The following is a 16,419-nucleotide window of genomic DNA, read 5'->3' as shown; positions in this document are numbered from 1 at the left end:
CCCAACTTCCCTCCTCTGCGGGCCTGGTCACCCCTAACTGCCCTCCCCTGCAGGCTTGATCGCCCCCAACTGCCCTCCCTTGCAGGCCTGGTCCCTCCCAACTGCCCTCCCCTGCTGGCCTGATCGCCCACAACTGCCCTCCCTTGCAGGCCTGGTCCCTCCCAACTGCCCTCCCCTGCTGGCCATCTTGTGGGGGCAGCCATCTTTGACCACATGGGAGAAGCCATCTTGTGTGTTGGAGTGATGGTCAATTTGCATATTACTCTTTTATTAGATAGGATAGAGTCCTGGTACACAGGTGGGGGCCCGCTGATTTGTCCTGAAGGGTGTCCCGGATCAGGGTGGGAGTTCCCTTGGGGCATGGAGCAGCATGGGCAAGGGTCCTGTGGTGGTTTGCAGGCCGGACACGCCCCCCCAGCAACCCAAGCGGAGGCCCTGGTATCTGGGGTTTATTTATCTTCTATAATTGAAACTTTGTAGCCCTGAGTGGAGCCAAGCCTCCTGCTTGCTCTGTGGCTGCAGCCATTTTTGTTGGGATTTATTTTCTATAATTGAAACTTTGTAGCCTTGAGTGGAGGCCTAGGCCAGCCAGGGTGTGTGGAATGCTTGGCTTCCTCCATCGCCGGGGGAAACTCAAGCCTCCTGCTCTCTCCAGCTCCGTGGCTGCCGCCATTTTTGTTGGGATTTACTTATCTTCTATAATTAAAAATTTGTAGCCTTGAGTGGAGGCCTAGGCCAGCCAGGGTGTGCGGAAAGCTTGGCTTCCTCCATTACTGGAGAAACCCAAGCCTCCTGCTCATTCCGTGGCCGCAGCCATCTTGGTAGGGTTAATTTGCATATTTCCTCCTGATTGGCTGGTGGGCGTGGTGGCGTGATGGTTAAATTTGCATATTACTCTTTTATTAGATAGGATATTATACACACATGCACACACAGTCTTTTATCCTTTAAACTTTGCAAGTTTATATCATGTCTCACCTCTTAGTTCCAGAAGGTGTTTATTTGCATATATATCACTGAGTGCCACCACACATGTGATACAGAGTAAATGATGCATTAGGATTTAATCTTGGATTCACTATCGACTTCCCTCTCTCTTTTTTATATCCCTCCTCAATCCACTCCATCAGGAAATCCTGTTTTCTCTTTCCTCAGACAACATCAGAATCCAAATTCTTCTCACCACTTCTACTTCTACACTATGGTATGAGCCACCTTGATTATGGTAGCATTCTCCAAGCTAGTCTCCCTTCTTCCACCCGCAACCCCCTGAAGCATATGTATACTCAGCTTGCAGCCTGACTAACTCTAAAAAATAAGTTACTTAAGTCAAAATCTTCCCATGGCCCCATTTCAGGTAGAAAGCCTGTGTGCTGGCTCCCTATTACCTCCCTGACCTGTCTCCCACTACTGCCCTCCTTGCTCATTCAGATTGGCCTCCCTGTGGTCCTCACACACATCTGAACTCTTCAGCTTCAGAGCCTTTGCAGCAACCCTTTGCTCTGCCTGGAATATTTTCCCCTGGTACTCCAGAAGCCTCACTCCCTGACTTCTGTAGTCATGGCTCAAATTCCATCCTTTAAAATGGGACCTCACCTATTTGAATCCATAGCTGACACATCTTTACCCAGCACTACCAATTCCTTCTTAAACTTCCCTCTAACCACTAACAGAATATATGATTTACTTGGTTTTTAATGTTTGTTGTTTACTGCCTGTCTCTAATGTCATCTCACTTTAAAGGCAGAGTTTTTCATCTTTGTTCACTAAAATATAGTTCCTGGTTATAGAAGATACCTGATGAAAGTGTTGAAACCACTGTGGATGGAACAAAGGCACAGAGTCAGTACATGTATTTTGCTTACCAAGAGTTACTGAACATGTTTCTTGGACAAGAGCAGAGAGCTCGTGCTGAAAAATTTCTTGAGAGAGAAGGAGAGACTGAAAGACTAACTAGAGCAAGGCAAGTGGCTTTTAAACACTAAGTCAATATTACAGAAACCATGCAGTGGGAATGAGAGTCAATGATTTTGAGCAAGGAAATACATTAGAAACAGTATTTTAATCTTGTCACTATTTATAAGGTAGCCCAGAAATAAAAAGCATTTGCATTCTCTTACATAGTACTTTGTATATGGTAGGACTCAAGTGTTTATTTAATGTAATCAAACTGAATGAGATAGGAGATAAGACTAAGACTACAACAATCTAGACATGAAATAATAGTTTAGAGATATGGAAACAGAAGAGACGTATTTTTAAAAGAAATCATTCTACAAACAGGATATTTGAGACAAGAGAGAAGCAGAATGGAAGAAGATTCCAAGAGTATGCCTGAATGACTAGAAAAATTAAGATAAAGCAAAGGAAGTACAGGGGAGGAGAGCATCAACCTAAGGAAGATAAGAAGTTCTGTTTGGGTTATGGCTGAAGGCTGTGGAGTTCTGTTGCAGGGAGAGGGGCTGCTCTGTCCTGGAGAGAGTCAGAGACCAGGAGATCAAGGTCTCACTTTGCAGACGGGGTCATACCATGTCACACCACAGCTGTGTGAAATTCATCAAATCACTTAATCTCTTTGGTTGGTTGGTTGGTTGGTGGTTTTTTCCATGTAAAATGAAGATAAAAACCAGTTGAGTGGGTTGTTTTGAGGATTAATTGACAATGCCCATGGAAGTGCCTACAAATTTCTTGGTCATTGCATGTTAAGGTTGAGTAAAATGGATCACAATTACAAATGTTAAGTACTCTAGGAATATAAAACTTGAGTTTGGAAAGAGGCAGATCTTGAGATAAAAACGTGGGATTCATCCATTTTTGTGAGATAACTTTAGAGTAATATCAGGTGAAATTCCCAAAGGGGAGACCCAATTGCCCCCATACTGGAGAGTACACTGATTTGCACAGAATAGACACTGAATGACTAATGTTCAAATACAACAAACTTCCCTCTATAGGTAAAGCTTTAAGTTCCTTATGGTCTTTTCTTTTTTTAAATTTATCTTAACTGTTGAAAGTATTACAGATGTCCCCTTATATACCCTCATTGACCACCCCCCTCCATGTACCCCCAGGCCTTCACCACACTATTGTCTGTGTCCATGGGTTATGCGTACATGCATATAAATTCTTTGGTTAATCTCATTCCATCCCACCCGCCACCTTCCCTCTGAGATTTGTTAGTCTGTTCCATGCTTCTATGTCTCTGGATCTATTTTGTTCCTCAGTTTATTTTGTTCATTAGATTCCATATATGAGTGAGATCATGTGATACTTATCTTTCTCTGACAGGCTTATTTCACTTAGCAGAATAATCTCCAGGTCATCCCTGCTGTCTCAAAAGGTAAAATATCCTTCTATTTATGGCTGCATAGTATTCCACTGTGTAAATATTCCACAGCTTTCTTATCCACTCATCTACTGATGGGCACTGGACTGTTCCCAGATTTTAGCTATTATAAGTAGTGCTGCTATGGACATAAGGGTGCATATATTTTATCTGATTGGTGTTTTGGGATTCTTAGGATATATTCCTAGAAGGGGGTCAAATGGCAGTTCCATTTTTAATTTTTTAAGGAAAACTCCATACTATTTTTCCACAGTGGCTGCTCTGGCCTGCATTCCTACCAGCAGTGCAGTAGGGTTCTCTTTTCTCCACATGCTCACTAGCACTTGTTGTTTGTTGATATGTTGATGGTAGCCATTCTGGCAGGAGTGAGCTAGTACCTCATAGTTGTTTTATTTTGCAGCTCTCTGATGATTAGTGACTGTGAACATTTTTTCATATGTCTCTTGGCCTTCTGTGTGTCTTCTTTGGAGAAATGTCTCTTTTGGTCCTTTGCCCATTTTTAAATTGGATTGTTTGATTTCAGTCTACTATCCTTGAGCAGAAGACGGATGTTTTTCTGTCATCAGGTTGAAAGGGGAAGAACTGCTGGGCCAGACTAACCTGGATTTGTCTGCAATAAATAGTGAAGAGACCAAACTTTGTAAACTGGGTAAAGGGAGCAACCTCTCTGAGCCTTCCTTTTCTTGAGTGCAAAGTGAGTTTATAACCTACCTACTTCAAACATGGTTGTTTTGGTCAATTACAATAATGCCTGGAAACTACAGAACACCATAGTTGCAACATGCTGCTTCCTTCCCTTCTGACTTAGCCTCATCAATTACTAAAATCTATTTCAGCCTCATCTATATTTCTGCATAAGGAAAACCAGCCACCACAGATGCAGGAATGGTGAGCTGAAATGTAACTCACTGTCAAGAGTTAAAACTTCTGTTGTCCCCAGAAGGACCAATTTAGCCTCACAATGAAAGGCTTTGGCATCGATGAGTATTTCCTTTTGATGGCAGAATAAACATAGCTGTATTCATTCTCTTCTGTCAGTATCTCAGAGCCTCACATTTTGAGAACACTCTGTACCACAGCAATCATTTGTGTCCTGCAAATTTCTCCTGAACAGACCCAAAAAAGGTATCTGTTGTGCAAGGGAACCAAACTTGCCACTAGATCTCTGTAAAAATATACTTTACTTAAAATCTTCTGGCTCATAAGTATAGTTTTCTACTCTTCCCTTCCCTGAGAATTTCACAAATACCATGGTAAATTTTTTCTTTAAAAAAATCAGCATTTTTTATTCCTACCACCCCCGTATAAATTGTTACTAGTTCTGGGCAAGCAGCATTCAGAAAAGAGCATAAACCATCTTCCTATCAAATGAATTTATTGGTCGTCAGTTTTAGAAGACCTCAGAATCTCTCCTTTAAAAAACCTAGTGACATGACTACCACTGATTTCACTGACATTAATTCAAGACCTAGAACACCTGATGAATTTCTCCAGGGAATGAGGATCAGAGCTGCTGCTTATCCTCTTACACTGCAGGGGTGGGGAGCCTTTTTTTTGCCAAGGGCCACTTGGATACTTATAACATCATTCGCAGGCCATACAAAATTACCAACTTAAAAATTAGCCTGCTATATTTGGTCAAACACTTAATTAACTCACCCCTAATGCATTGGTAGGACGAGACCAAATGATTTCCCAGGCCTTACACAGCCCATGGGCCAGAGGTTCCCCACCCCTGCACAGGCCTTCAAGCAGTTAGGCACACCTTGGAAAAGGATGCCGCTTCCCTGGAAGTGAGCAAGCAGCTTCCCTGTAAATGGGTCTCCACCAGGAGATCCAGCTGGTATCTAAAACACACAGGACAGGTGGCTTTGTGCCTGACAGAGCCATGCTAACTCGATTTCACTCCTAAAATAGTTTTGTTAGTGAAGTTGGAGAGAAATAGAAAGAAGAATCATCAAAAAGACTATGCACCTCCTAGTTTTAAGACCAAGGCATGCAATTGGCTGTGATTCATTCTGAGCACCCTTGACAGGTAGTAGTCAAGAAAACGATGCTGTTATGGAAGCTTATGTTGCCTGAAATGCAAGCAATGAAAACTGCTAGTGAGAAATAGGCCTCTCCTCATTGATATCCAGTGAGAAAGAGCAAAGAGTGAGGCTGTATATAGAATCAAATATATAAATACTATTGCATTTAGTATTTACTGCAGGGATCCTTGATAACTGAGCTGAGGGAGGGGAAGGGAAATTGGGTTTTAAATAAGATGCAATGATAGTCTATTTAATCACATAAATCTCAAGCACTCAATTCCAAAGAATCCTCACACTGATATGTGAATCACAAAGGTTTTGAGTTTGCCAATGGGAAATCACTCAGGAATGCTTTCCTTACAGGCTGGTCATTGAACCAAAATCCTCACAGGACCCAGACCTCTCTCTGCTTTGAGAACCAGATCAAAACATCTCAAAGCTGAACACAGTAAATAGAGTTCTCTTTTTAAAAAACCTAGAGAATGACACAGCAGACGTGGCATGTGAAAGAATGAGTTTGTAAAGCAGCCAGAAAATTCCATCTAATCACTTAACAGTTACTTCTCATACATATACATATTCTGACCTTAAAAAAAAGCACCTACTTTTCTTTAGCCCACTACCCTTCTTACAGCTAAATTCATTCTATAACTTTCAAAATTATTTCCACGCTTAAATGATGGGTTACCTAACCAAAAATTATGGAGGTGGTAAGGAAGGATTTTTTTTTAATATATTTTATTGATTTTTTACAGAGAGGAAGGGAGAGGGATAGAGAGTTAGAAACATCGATGAGAGAGAAACATCGATCAGCTGCCTCCTGCACACCCCCTACTGGGGACGTGCCTGCAACCAAGGTACATGCCCTTGACCAGAATCGAACCTGGGACCTTTCAGTCTGCAGGCTGACGCTCTATCCATTGAGCCAAACCGGTTTCGGCATAAGGAAGGATTTTTATGCTGAAAATCTTGTCACTAATGCCACTTAACGGTATATCACTAGTACTTGCTGGGGGAAATGTAAATGCAAACAAAAGAATTAAAATTCCCCAACAAGAAAGTGGTAAAAGTTCAGAAAAGAGATACAAACTACATCAGAGAAAAATGTGTCATGTAAGAAAGGAAATCTTAGCAGAACATGGTTTCTATCCAGAAGCTACCCATATAGCTTCCTGCTGCTTTTCACCATATCCTACCTTTTCAACCTTGGGTGAGCTACTTCAGCTCTGTGAGGCTCTGCTACCTGTAAATGGTGGTAATGATCATACTCATGGCATAAGTTTATTACAAGGATTTTTTAAAAGTATGTTAAGCCATTAGCCCACTACCTGCCAGCAGTATTTGGTAAAAGATTAGTAATGCTAGTCATTATCATCTTCATCATCACATTGATCCTCAAAATGCCTATTCAGAGGTGAGAAAACAAAGCTGAAATAGTTAAGTAGCTTAGCCACTGCCCCACATCTAATAGAGAACTGTAGAATTGGGATCAAACGCAGGTCTGTTTCCAGAAGGTTTAACCATCTCTAGCAATGATTTCAAACTATTGTGTGGACTTGAAAATCTCTCAAAATAGGTTGCTCATAGTGAGAGAATAAAGTATAATTCTCCCACTTTCATACATAAGCTAAGTTCAAAATTCATTAAAGACACATGTATATACTCACACCCAGACCAAACTGTTCTTAAGGGGAGAAATTATAAAAACCATAGTTTATGAACACTATAAGTTTCCTGTATTATTTTTCAAATCTGGCATAAGCACATTCGTCTCTCTGTCACCCGTTAGCGATGTTGAACACTGTTTTAACAGCATGCCTACAAAAGGTCCATTGTCACCCTGTTCCTCTCACCGTGACCTTTACTTTCTGCTCTCAAGTTTCTTGAGTTCTCATACACACTACAGGTAGGTCACTAACCAATTATTTTTTTTTTTTTTAAATCTAGGCAGTTACTTCTCTCATAATGAAAATATACACTCTGGTGAAGCCAATTACTATTCTTCCACATTAAATCATGCCTCCTGTGCCTGTCCATTCTCACTCTCTGGCATGCATTTATCTTGAATTACAAGTGGTCAGTGAGGCGAAAGCAGCCATCGAGCACCTCCAGCCAGGAAAAGTGGTGACTGTAGACAGGTTCTGAACTGGACTTCCAATTGGGAGAGTCCTCCAAGATACCTATATATCAAAAATAACTCCACACTACAAAACAGCATGATTGCACATTCTTTCATTTAAAGCACACTAAACGAGTTTCTAAATAAAGGAGAAACTAAGGCCATGGGGAGGTTTCCTGTGTCAGGTCAAATTTACCTCCAGAGGGATTCTCTAATATGCTGTTTGTGCCACACTCTTCCCCTCCAAAAACTCCTGCAGGGGGTCTCACAGGAGCAGAGTCCACACCCACATCTTTGCTTCCCCTTTCTCTCCAACCTCCACTCCTATAACCCTTCTCTAGACCTCCACTCCTGACATGTACCATTTTTTTTGTATTTTATCTTTTTTTTTATTGTCTAAAGTTTTATGTATGTCTCCTTTTTCCCCATTTGAACCCCCCGGCCCCAGCCATTCCCACCCCGGGCAAGCCCCCACCGCCCCACTGTCTGTGTCCATTAGTTATGCTAATATACATGCATACAAGTCCTTTGGTTGCTCTCTAACCACCCCTCCCCCTACCATTTGTCTATGGATCTATTCTTGTTCATCAAATTATGTTGATCATTATATCCCACATATGAGTGAGATCATGTGATATTTATCTTTCTCCAACTGGCTTATTTCACTTATCATAATAGTTCCATCCATGCTGTTGCAAATGGTAAACATTCTATCCATGCTGGTGCAAATGGTAAATGTTCCTTCTTTTTTACCGCAGCATAGTATTCCATAGTGTATATGTACCACAGTTTTTTAATCCACTCATCTGCTGATGGGCACTTAGGCTGTTTCCAAATCTTAGCTAATGTAAATTGTGCCACTATGAAGATAGGGGTGCATATATCCTTTCTGATTGGTGTTTCTGGTTTTTTGGGATATATTCCTAGGAGTGGGATTACTGGGTCAAATGGGAGTTCCATTTTTAGTTTTTTGAGGAAACTCCCTACTATCTTCCACAGTGGCTGCACCAGTCTGCATTCCCACCAGCAGTGCAGAATGGTTCCTTTTTCTCTGCATCCTCTCCAGCACTTGTCATTTAATTTGTTGATGATAGCCATTCTGACAGGTGAGAGATGGTACCTCACTGTCATTTTGATTTGCATCTCTCGGATAATTAGTGACTTTGAGCATGTTTTCATATGTCTCTGGGCTTTCTGTATGTCCTCTTTCGAAAAGTGTCTATTTAGATCCTTTGACCACTTTTGATTGGATTATTTATCTTCCTTTTGTTAAGTTCTATGAGTTCCCTGTAAATGTTGGAGATTAAACCCTTATCCAAGATAACATTGGCAAATATGTTCTCCCATGCAGTGGGCTTTCTTGTTGTTTTGTTGATGGATTCTTTTGCTGTGCAGAAGCTTTTTATTTTGATGTAGTCCCATTTGTTTATTTTCTCCTTAGTCTCCATTGCCCTAGGAGCTGTGTCTGTAAAGATATTGCTACAACATATGTCTGCTATTTTGCTGCCTATGGACTGACATGTACCATTTCTGATCTGCTACACCAGAAATACTTATTTTAAGCCCAAGTCACCACCTCAAGTACTCCCTTCCCCCAAAAATCAAGTATCTCCTCCACCATAAGGATGTCAGGACCCACCCTGACTATTAAAATAAACTTTTTGTGGCGCCACTTCCATAGTTTGCACTCATTTCACTGGTGGTACTGCTCACAGAATCCCAATTACTTATTCCCAGCTTCTGAAGGCCAGAGGTTTTCTTAATCACCTCTCAATAAATCAGTTTATGTATAATAGCATCTGACCTATGTGTAACAAAATGTTTTTTAAATGAATAAATGCCTTTCTACTGGGTGTACCAGTTAATAATGCAAATTTTTTTCAATAGATGGAGTTACACATATGTTGATATGTATGCGATTTGATATGTATGCTATTTTGTTGTATTGACAGCAAGCTTCAAAACTTCATATGTCAAATATGCTGAAGGTGTTAACATTGGATATTTTTACACTTAAAAATGTCGAATTTTGTCCCCAAAAAAAGAGCATTTGTGGGAAGTTTTAATTCATTATTTTGAAGAAAAGTGCTGCTGAAAGTTATGGTATACTTTGGGAAGCTTATGGTGAACATGCTCCATCTCAAGATACTTGTGAACACTGGTTTAAATGCTTTAAAAGTGATGATTTCAATGTGAAAGACAAAGAACGTCCAGGTCAACCAAAAAAGTTTGAAGACCAACAATTACGAGCATTATTGGATGAAGATGCATGTCAAACTCAAAAACTACTTGCAGAAAGATTAAACGTTGCTCAGCAAACAATTTCCGATCATTTACAAGCAATGAGAAAGATTTTAAAGGAAGGAAAATGGGTGCCACATCAACTGAACAAAAGATAAATGGAAAACCGAAAAGTCATCAATAAAATGTTGCTTCAATGGCATGAAAGTCTTTTTTTGCATCGAATTGTGACTGGCGATAAAAAGTGGATTTATTTTGAGAATCCCAAATGCACAAAATCATGGGTCAACCATCAACATCAACTGCAAGGCCAAATCACTTTGGAAAGAAGACAATGCTCTGCGTCTGGTGGGATCAGGAAGGTGTGGTGTATTATGAGCTTCTAAAACCAGGTGAAACCATTAATAATGATTGATACCAACAACAAATAATCAATTTGAACCAAGCTTTGATTGCAAAACCACCAGAATCTGCCAGAAGACAGAGCAGAGTAATTTTGCTTCATGATAATGCACCATCTCACACTTCAAAACCAGTTAAAAAAAAAACACATTAAAAGATCTTGCCTGTGAAGTATTAACACACCCACTGTATTCACCAGACCTTGCTCCTTCAGATTACCACTTGTTCAGATCGATGGCACATGTACTTTCTGAGCACTTCAAAATGTACAAAGAAGTGGAAAATTGGATCTCTGAATGGTTTACCTCAAAAACAAGAAAAGTTCTATTGGGATGGTATCCACAAATTACCTGAAAGATGGGGGAAATGTGTAGCTAGCGATGGACATTACTTTGAATAAAGCACTTTTGATGTTTCTCTTGAAATTATCACATTTTCTTTGATTACAAAATCCGCATTATTAAGCAGTGCACCTGGTAAGCTAGTCTGATATTGGCCCTATATAGTACACTTTCATGCCACCCACATTACCAAGCTATGCCACTTCAAATCATTGACAGGCAAAATCACTGGTATGAGGCTAAAATTAACTAGGAGAAGCCACCAGAAACCATGCAGAAGTCTGAAAGGCCTGATGTGGAAATGAGAATTCATCTGGATGTTGAAAAGCTTGAAGCAGTTCTTGCTACAAAGTTCAATGTCTGTTTAACATGCAGATTCCACCAGAGCTCTTTATGAAGAGTTCATTGTATATTTCTCTTTTCTCAATTCTTTATTTACTGGTCCAAACACAATGGCATAAATTATTCTAACAGAGGGGGGAGAAGACTGTATAATAGCAATCAATCAATCAGATTAAACAACCAGCCAAAGAATCTGCTGCTGTTGGAGCCTCCTTGACCTTTCCCTCCCCTTCAGCAGGGTGACCATCTATCCCATCCCCCAGCCTCCAAACAGCCTGCCTGACAAGGCACTTGTCTTGTTCTCCTTAATTGGGATAATATGTGCATGTGGTTAGCACTCTGGCACAACAGAGATAATTTAAAACTGGTGAGTTCCTTCCTTCTTCACTCATTCTTCTCTTCAAATCCCCAGAACATCTTAATTCCTTCTCTCTTCTAAGCCTGAATGTTCCCATTTCCAAGCCCATACAAGGCCAATGTCAGCCTTAACACGGTACTGAGTGGGAGAACAGCCACATTCTAGGTTTGTTCTTTTTAGGCAAGGGGGGAGACATCACACACTACAATCATTCATACACACACACACACACACACACACACACGCGCGCCCCACGTTAATTCCTCCACCCCCCTTGTGGTGTCAGAAATTATTCTACTAAAGAAGACTCCCTTTTTTCCTTGAATTCTTTCGCTTGGAGTTGCATATTAATATGCAAATGGCCCTTAATGTTAACATTATCAGTGAACACCTGATCTGCAGTGAGGGCTATAGACAAAAATGCCCAGGGAGACAAGGCCCTGGGCATGAAACACTAACCAGGCATCCAGATGGAAGGAATTTCACAGAGAGGAAAAGGGGCTGGGATGGAGAATATAGGAAACAAAGATTCACCTCACAGTTTTGCTTGGGGCCTCTTCTGCTTTAAGGTAATGACTGACTCTAGTCCAGTGGTCGGCAAACTCATTAGTCAACAGAGTGGCAAACTGCGGCCACAGTTTGCTGACCACTGCTCTAGTCAATTACAACACTCCCTCCAATCTTGGCTTCACTTTTGAGACTAGAATCCCTGGGTTAAACCCCTTTTTTAAAATAGGTACCACAGTGCCCATTGCAATGGCATAGCATATGCTCAATATTAGTGATTTAAGTTCTAGTACCCCCAAGAGTCAGTCTTTTCTATATACTGGTGAAATGGTTGTTCTTGAACACAGCTTTAAGGATGCTTGCTCACTCCTCTTCAAATACCTCTACAGTAGTATCCAACCAGATGGCTGAATGGTGACAAATTTTGAGGTTCTAAAGGCCTGATCTCAGTTGACTCCTTCCTAGCTGGTAAACTTTCCTCACTACCATATATTAATACAGGTAGTTTTTTATGGATTTATTGCTATAATTCTATTTCATGTCCACGAAAGTTTCTTTTCCTCTGACTCAAATATTTTCTGCCTATCATTAAAAGCCAAGTTTAAAGTTATCATAGTTACTATGGAGAGGGGTGTCATTTCTCTTTTTTCAGTCTTTCCATATTGAAAATAGAAAAAAAAATTAGACTGACAATTGGAAAGAACTTTAGCATCTCCCAATCAAATCCATTATATTACAGATGAGTTCACTAAATTCCAGAGATATTATTGCAAACTATAAAGACAGCTGAAAATGGGAAGAGGGACCTAAAAATTTCAGTACTTAGCAAGATGACTGCTTAACATAAAACAATGAAATTACACTGTATTCCTTACCCTTTGCCAAGAAACTTAGTATCTCCAATTATAATTTGAAGTTTTAAACTGGCCGTGTCATAAGCACATATTTGAGAAATGAGGGTAACTACCATTATTTTATACTCAAATTATAGACATTTTAAAATAATTAATCTGAGGTTTTTTTATTCCTGTATACTTTAAATTTTCAATATTATTAAAATGATTTAATTACTTCAATAATTCATCAAACATCTAAACACAATATAAATAACATTTTAAAATGTGAGAATTCACAATAATCGTTAAGCCACAGAATTATAGCTGAAAAGAATGAGCAGATAAACAGTTGGAGATGGGAGGGCACCTGATTTGCAGCATTTTCCAATTTTCACAGTGTAAATACTGCCCCAATTTCAATTTACTAACATCAGTCAGGGATCAGGGATGAAAAATGTGCCCATCTGGACTGGCTCCAGCACATCTGGATATGAGACCAGAGAGTGTAGCCTTTTCATTGCTGAGCCCTTTCCCCAGAGCTGACCATTTCTTTATAAGCTACTGTGCCCTGAACACATAGGACATAACTGCTATATATTATTATGCTTACCTACTCATCCCTCTTTACAGTGGCTTTCAATCTTTATTTGGATGTAGAACAGTAAAAAACATATTTTACCTTATGACCCACCCTGTGAACACACATATGTGCAGTTTTATGTACACACACAGATGCATAAAACCAAAACAGAAGCCTCACAAGATAAAACACACCCTTACTAATTGCAATGCACTGATAAGAGAATTTTTTATTCTCTTCCATTTCATTTTTAAAATTCTGAACTTGATCCACTAAATTGGATTTATATCTCACTATTTGGTTAGGACCCCCAAAATTAAAAAAACAAACAAAAAAACAGTGTTCTAATAGCCTCTAAACTCATTTGTATCTCTTCCTGTCTAGTAGTACTTATCGAGGTCCAAGAAGGTTAAATACTTGCCCAAATATGAACCTCCCATCATTGATAAAAGATCCCTCAAGGCAAAAGCGAATTCATTACTCAGAATCAGGATATTCACAGCTTAACACTGAAAGCTAAAAGGCCTTCCAAGACAGCTTCCTCTTCCCCAGAAATTGACAGAAAAGTTCTGTAAAAACTGTACTGATGAGAGTTCGGCCCTTTACATTACATAGAGCCCTGTGACCAAGCCTCCCTGTTGGCCAGGCCAGTGGTCGGCAAACCGCGGCTCGCGACTGTTGACTGAGTTTGCCGACCACTGACCTAGACTCTCGATTCCAATAATTACAGGCTGTTGTTGTTCCTTGTGATTAAGCCCCTACTCCAGTGGTCAGCAAACTCATTAGTCAACAGAGCTGCAAACCATGGCTCGCAAGCCGCATGTGGCTCGCGAGCCACAGTTTGCCTACCACTGGCCTAGACTGACTAGGCAAATTCAGTGATTCCCATTTCTCTATTAATAATATTCACCCCTCAAGAGTGTTGAAAAGATACCTAACTTTTTCACAAAACATTTTCAATCCTCTAGGGAAATGCTATGTAAATGCTGATTAATAATAAGCATATTTCATGTATATAATATCCATTAAGACCAGCTTTCTAATAACCAGAAGCCAAAGACTTAGTTGGAGAAAATACTCGGGAAAATAAAACCTGAACCCATGGCCTTTTCTCCTCCATGTGCTCACGCACCACGTTTTTTATAGGTGTATTAAACACACACTATAGTTTCAAGACAATCCAGATAAGCATCCTCACTAAAATACACAACACCATTAATCATCGCAGTGACAGTGCTCCAATTTAACATCTTGGGGATTTCCTCCCCTTCTTCATCATTTATTTGCCAATATTTCCTTGTTATGAATATCCCCCTAGTGACTTTGCCTGGCAGTCACAGCTGTGCTGCCTACTGTGTCTACCTTGACTACAAATAACACCCATTCTTTAAAAAGCCAGCCCTGGAGATGATACCTACGGTTACAAGGAAAGCCTTGCCATTGCCTGGATTCCTGGTGACCTTATCCGGGCTCCTGACCTTAAACAGACAAACCTCGGCCTCTAAGCAGAGTGTAATTTCAGACACGTGAAACTGGCTTAATTACAAACGAACAACAGTTGGCCGTTGGGCTCCAATTACTTGAATGATCAATAATCAACTGCTGATTTAAGATGGTCCTTAAAGGAACCCCTTCTTATACAACAAAAGGCTTCTTCAAAGTATCCATTAATCACAACAAAGCCACAAAATCACTAGAAATTACAGAAACCTGACCACCAATAACTACAATACATATGACTCACGGGTAACAAGAATTTTTGAAGTAATAATCAGAAATAATTTTGCATATTATTACACTGATTCTGATGAAGGGAATGATGCTATCTAAGCAGCAAGATATGAAGAAATAAAGGGAGAGGCAAATAAGTGACAAAGTTACAGGGATACCAGCCCATTTCAGGGAGCAACCTTCACTGGCTCCAGGATTTCCTGATCGTTTATAAAATGGAAACCATGAAAGAAAATGCCCTGTGAGTAACTGGAGGAGTGAATGAACCAACTTGTATTCAAAAAGAATTTTTAAGGAAAAAGGGTATTTTTTTTTTCAATAATGAAACTTTACTGCAAAAGAAGTTAAGAGTTTCTGTACAAAACACACCAAACTATATCTGCAAAGTATAGCTAGAAAGACTAATGCTTCAATGGAATAATGTTTACCTTAACTTTACATTTTTATAAGAAAATTAATTAATTAAAGGTTAATGTTGCTTCAATTAATATTCCATAACTTTTGTGAAGAGCAAAAATTTTATCCTTTTTGAGAAGATTCCAATTTAGACTATTGTTTTTAAAAACAAAACAAAACAGAAAACTGAAACTTTCTTCTTTGTAAAAGCAATACAAGGCAAACTATGATATAGTAAAATGCCTTTCCTCCCAGAGCCGTGTTCACTTCAGAGAGTAACAACACCTTGTTACCAACTGTGCAGATTCTGTTAAGTAATGGACAAAGCAAATGGCAGCAAAGACAGAAGACTCAACTTCAATTTAACTGTCCTGTAAGGTACATAGTAATTAGCTGCAAAGCTCTGAAATCTTAGCTAGCATGTTAAGTCTGCTACATGACAGTATAATTTGACTTCTTAAAGGATTATGCAAATTACAACTCATCATTCCATTACAGGACTGAAAAAAAGTGACAGCTAATTTATACATAACACACCTTTCAAATCCCTAAGATGCACAGCACCTGTGCAATGTATTTTGCTGAGATTTTCTTGCATATAAGTATTTGTTTATTGCAATAAAAAGAAGCTTACCTAAGAGCTTTAATATAATCATTTTTTAAAACTCTCAGACCAGAATTTCAAAAGCATTCACATTTTTTTTTCTGTCTTGATTCCAGAGACACATTTTTTGGTTGTTTTTATTCTATTTGGTTTTGGTTCCCCTCCCCCCTCCCCACTAAATTAGAAAAATACAAGGTTTCAATACAAGGATATTTTTTAATAGCTGGCAACCACACGCTGATGCACGAGTCAGAAGGAAGACTCACAAAGATTTCAACATACTTCTGGTAGGTAGATTCACAGTAGATTCCGTCATATCTGTAGATTTTCCTACATTCAGATTGGTTGGGCAGAGGATGCTGGGCAGTTATTCTGTAGAGGCATCAAAAACAGATACACATGACTAAAGGTTCTCTACAGTCAACTGGAATGCAGGATAACAAGTATGTTGAAATTTAATATAGTTTTATTTTTATGCTTTTCAGATATATACATAATTGCAATGTGCACATACATTTTAGAACATTAACTTCCACTTTTAGGAACCTGCAGCAAAGAAAACTTTTCGGTTCTTCATCAGAAC

General features: G+C 39.6%; 1 protein-coding gene across 17 annotated transcripts in view; it reads right to left on the bottom strand.

Moving 5' to 3' along the window:
* NPAS3 (neuronal PAS domain protein 3) overlaps positions 1-16,419 on the bottom strand; it is a 914,130-nt gene that overhangs the window by 776,240 nt on the left and 121,471 nt on the right. For 8 of the 17 annotated variants that reach the window (XM_080673292.1, XM_080673302.1, XM_080673301.1 and 5 more), the window contains exon 2: positions 16,119-16,208. The exons of the other annotated variants lie outside the window; for them this stretch is intronic. In XM_080673292.1, the coding sequence (XP_080529418.1) occupies positions 16,119-16,208 (90 nt within the window). The remainder of the gene's footprint in view (positions 1-16,118; positions 16,209-16,419) is intronic. 17 annotated transcript variants of the gene reach the window in all.

This window comes from Plecotus auritus (genome assembly GCF_963455305.1).
Source record: "Plecotus auritus genome assembly, chromosome: 1".
Lineage (NCBI taxonomy): Eukaryota > Metazoa > Chordata > Mammalia > Chiroptera > Vespertilionidae > Plecotus > Plecotus auritus.
Note: the sequence above shows the minus strand (reverse complement) of the source record. Positions and strands in the feature narration are given on the sequence as shown.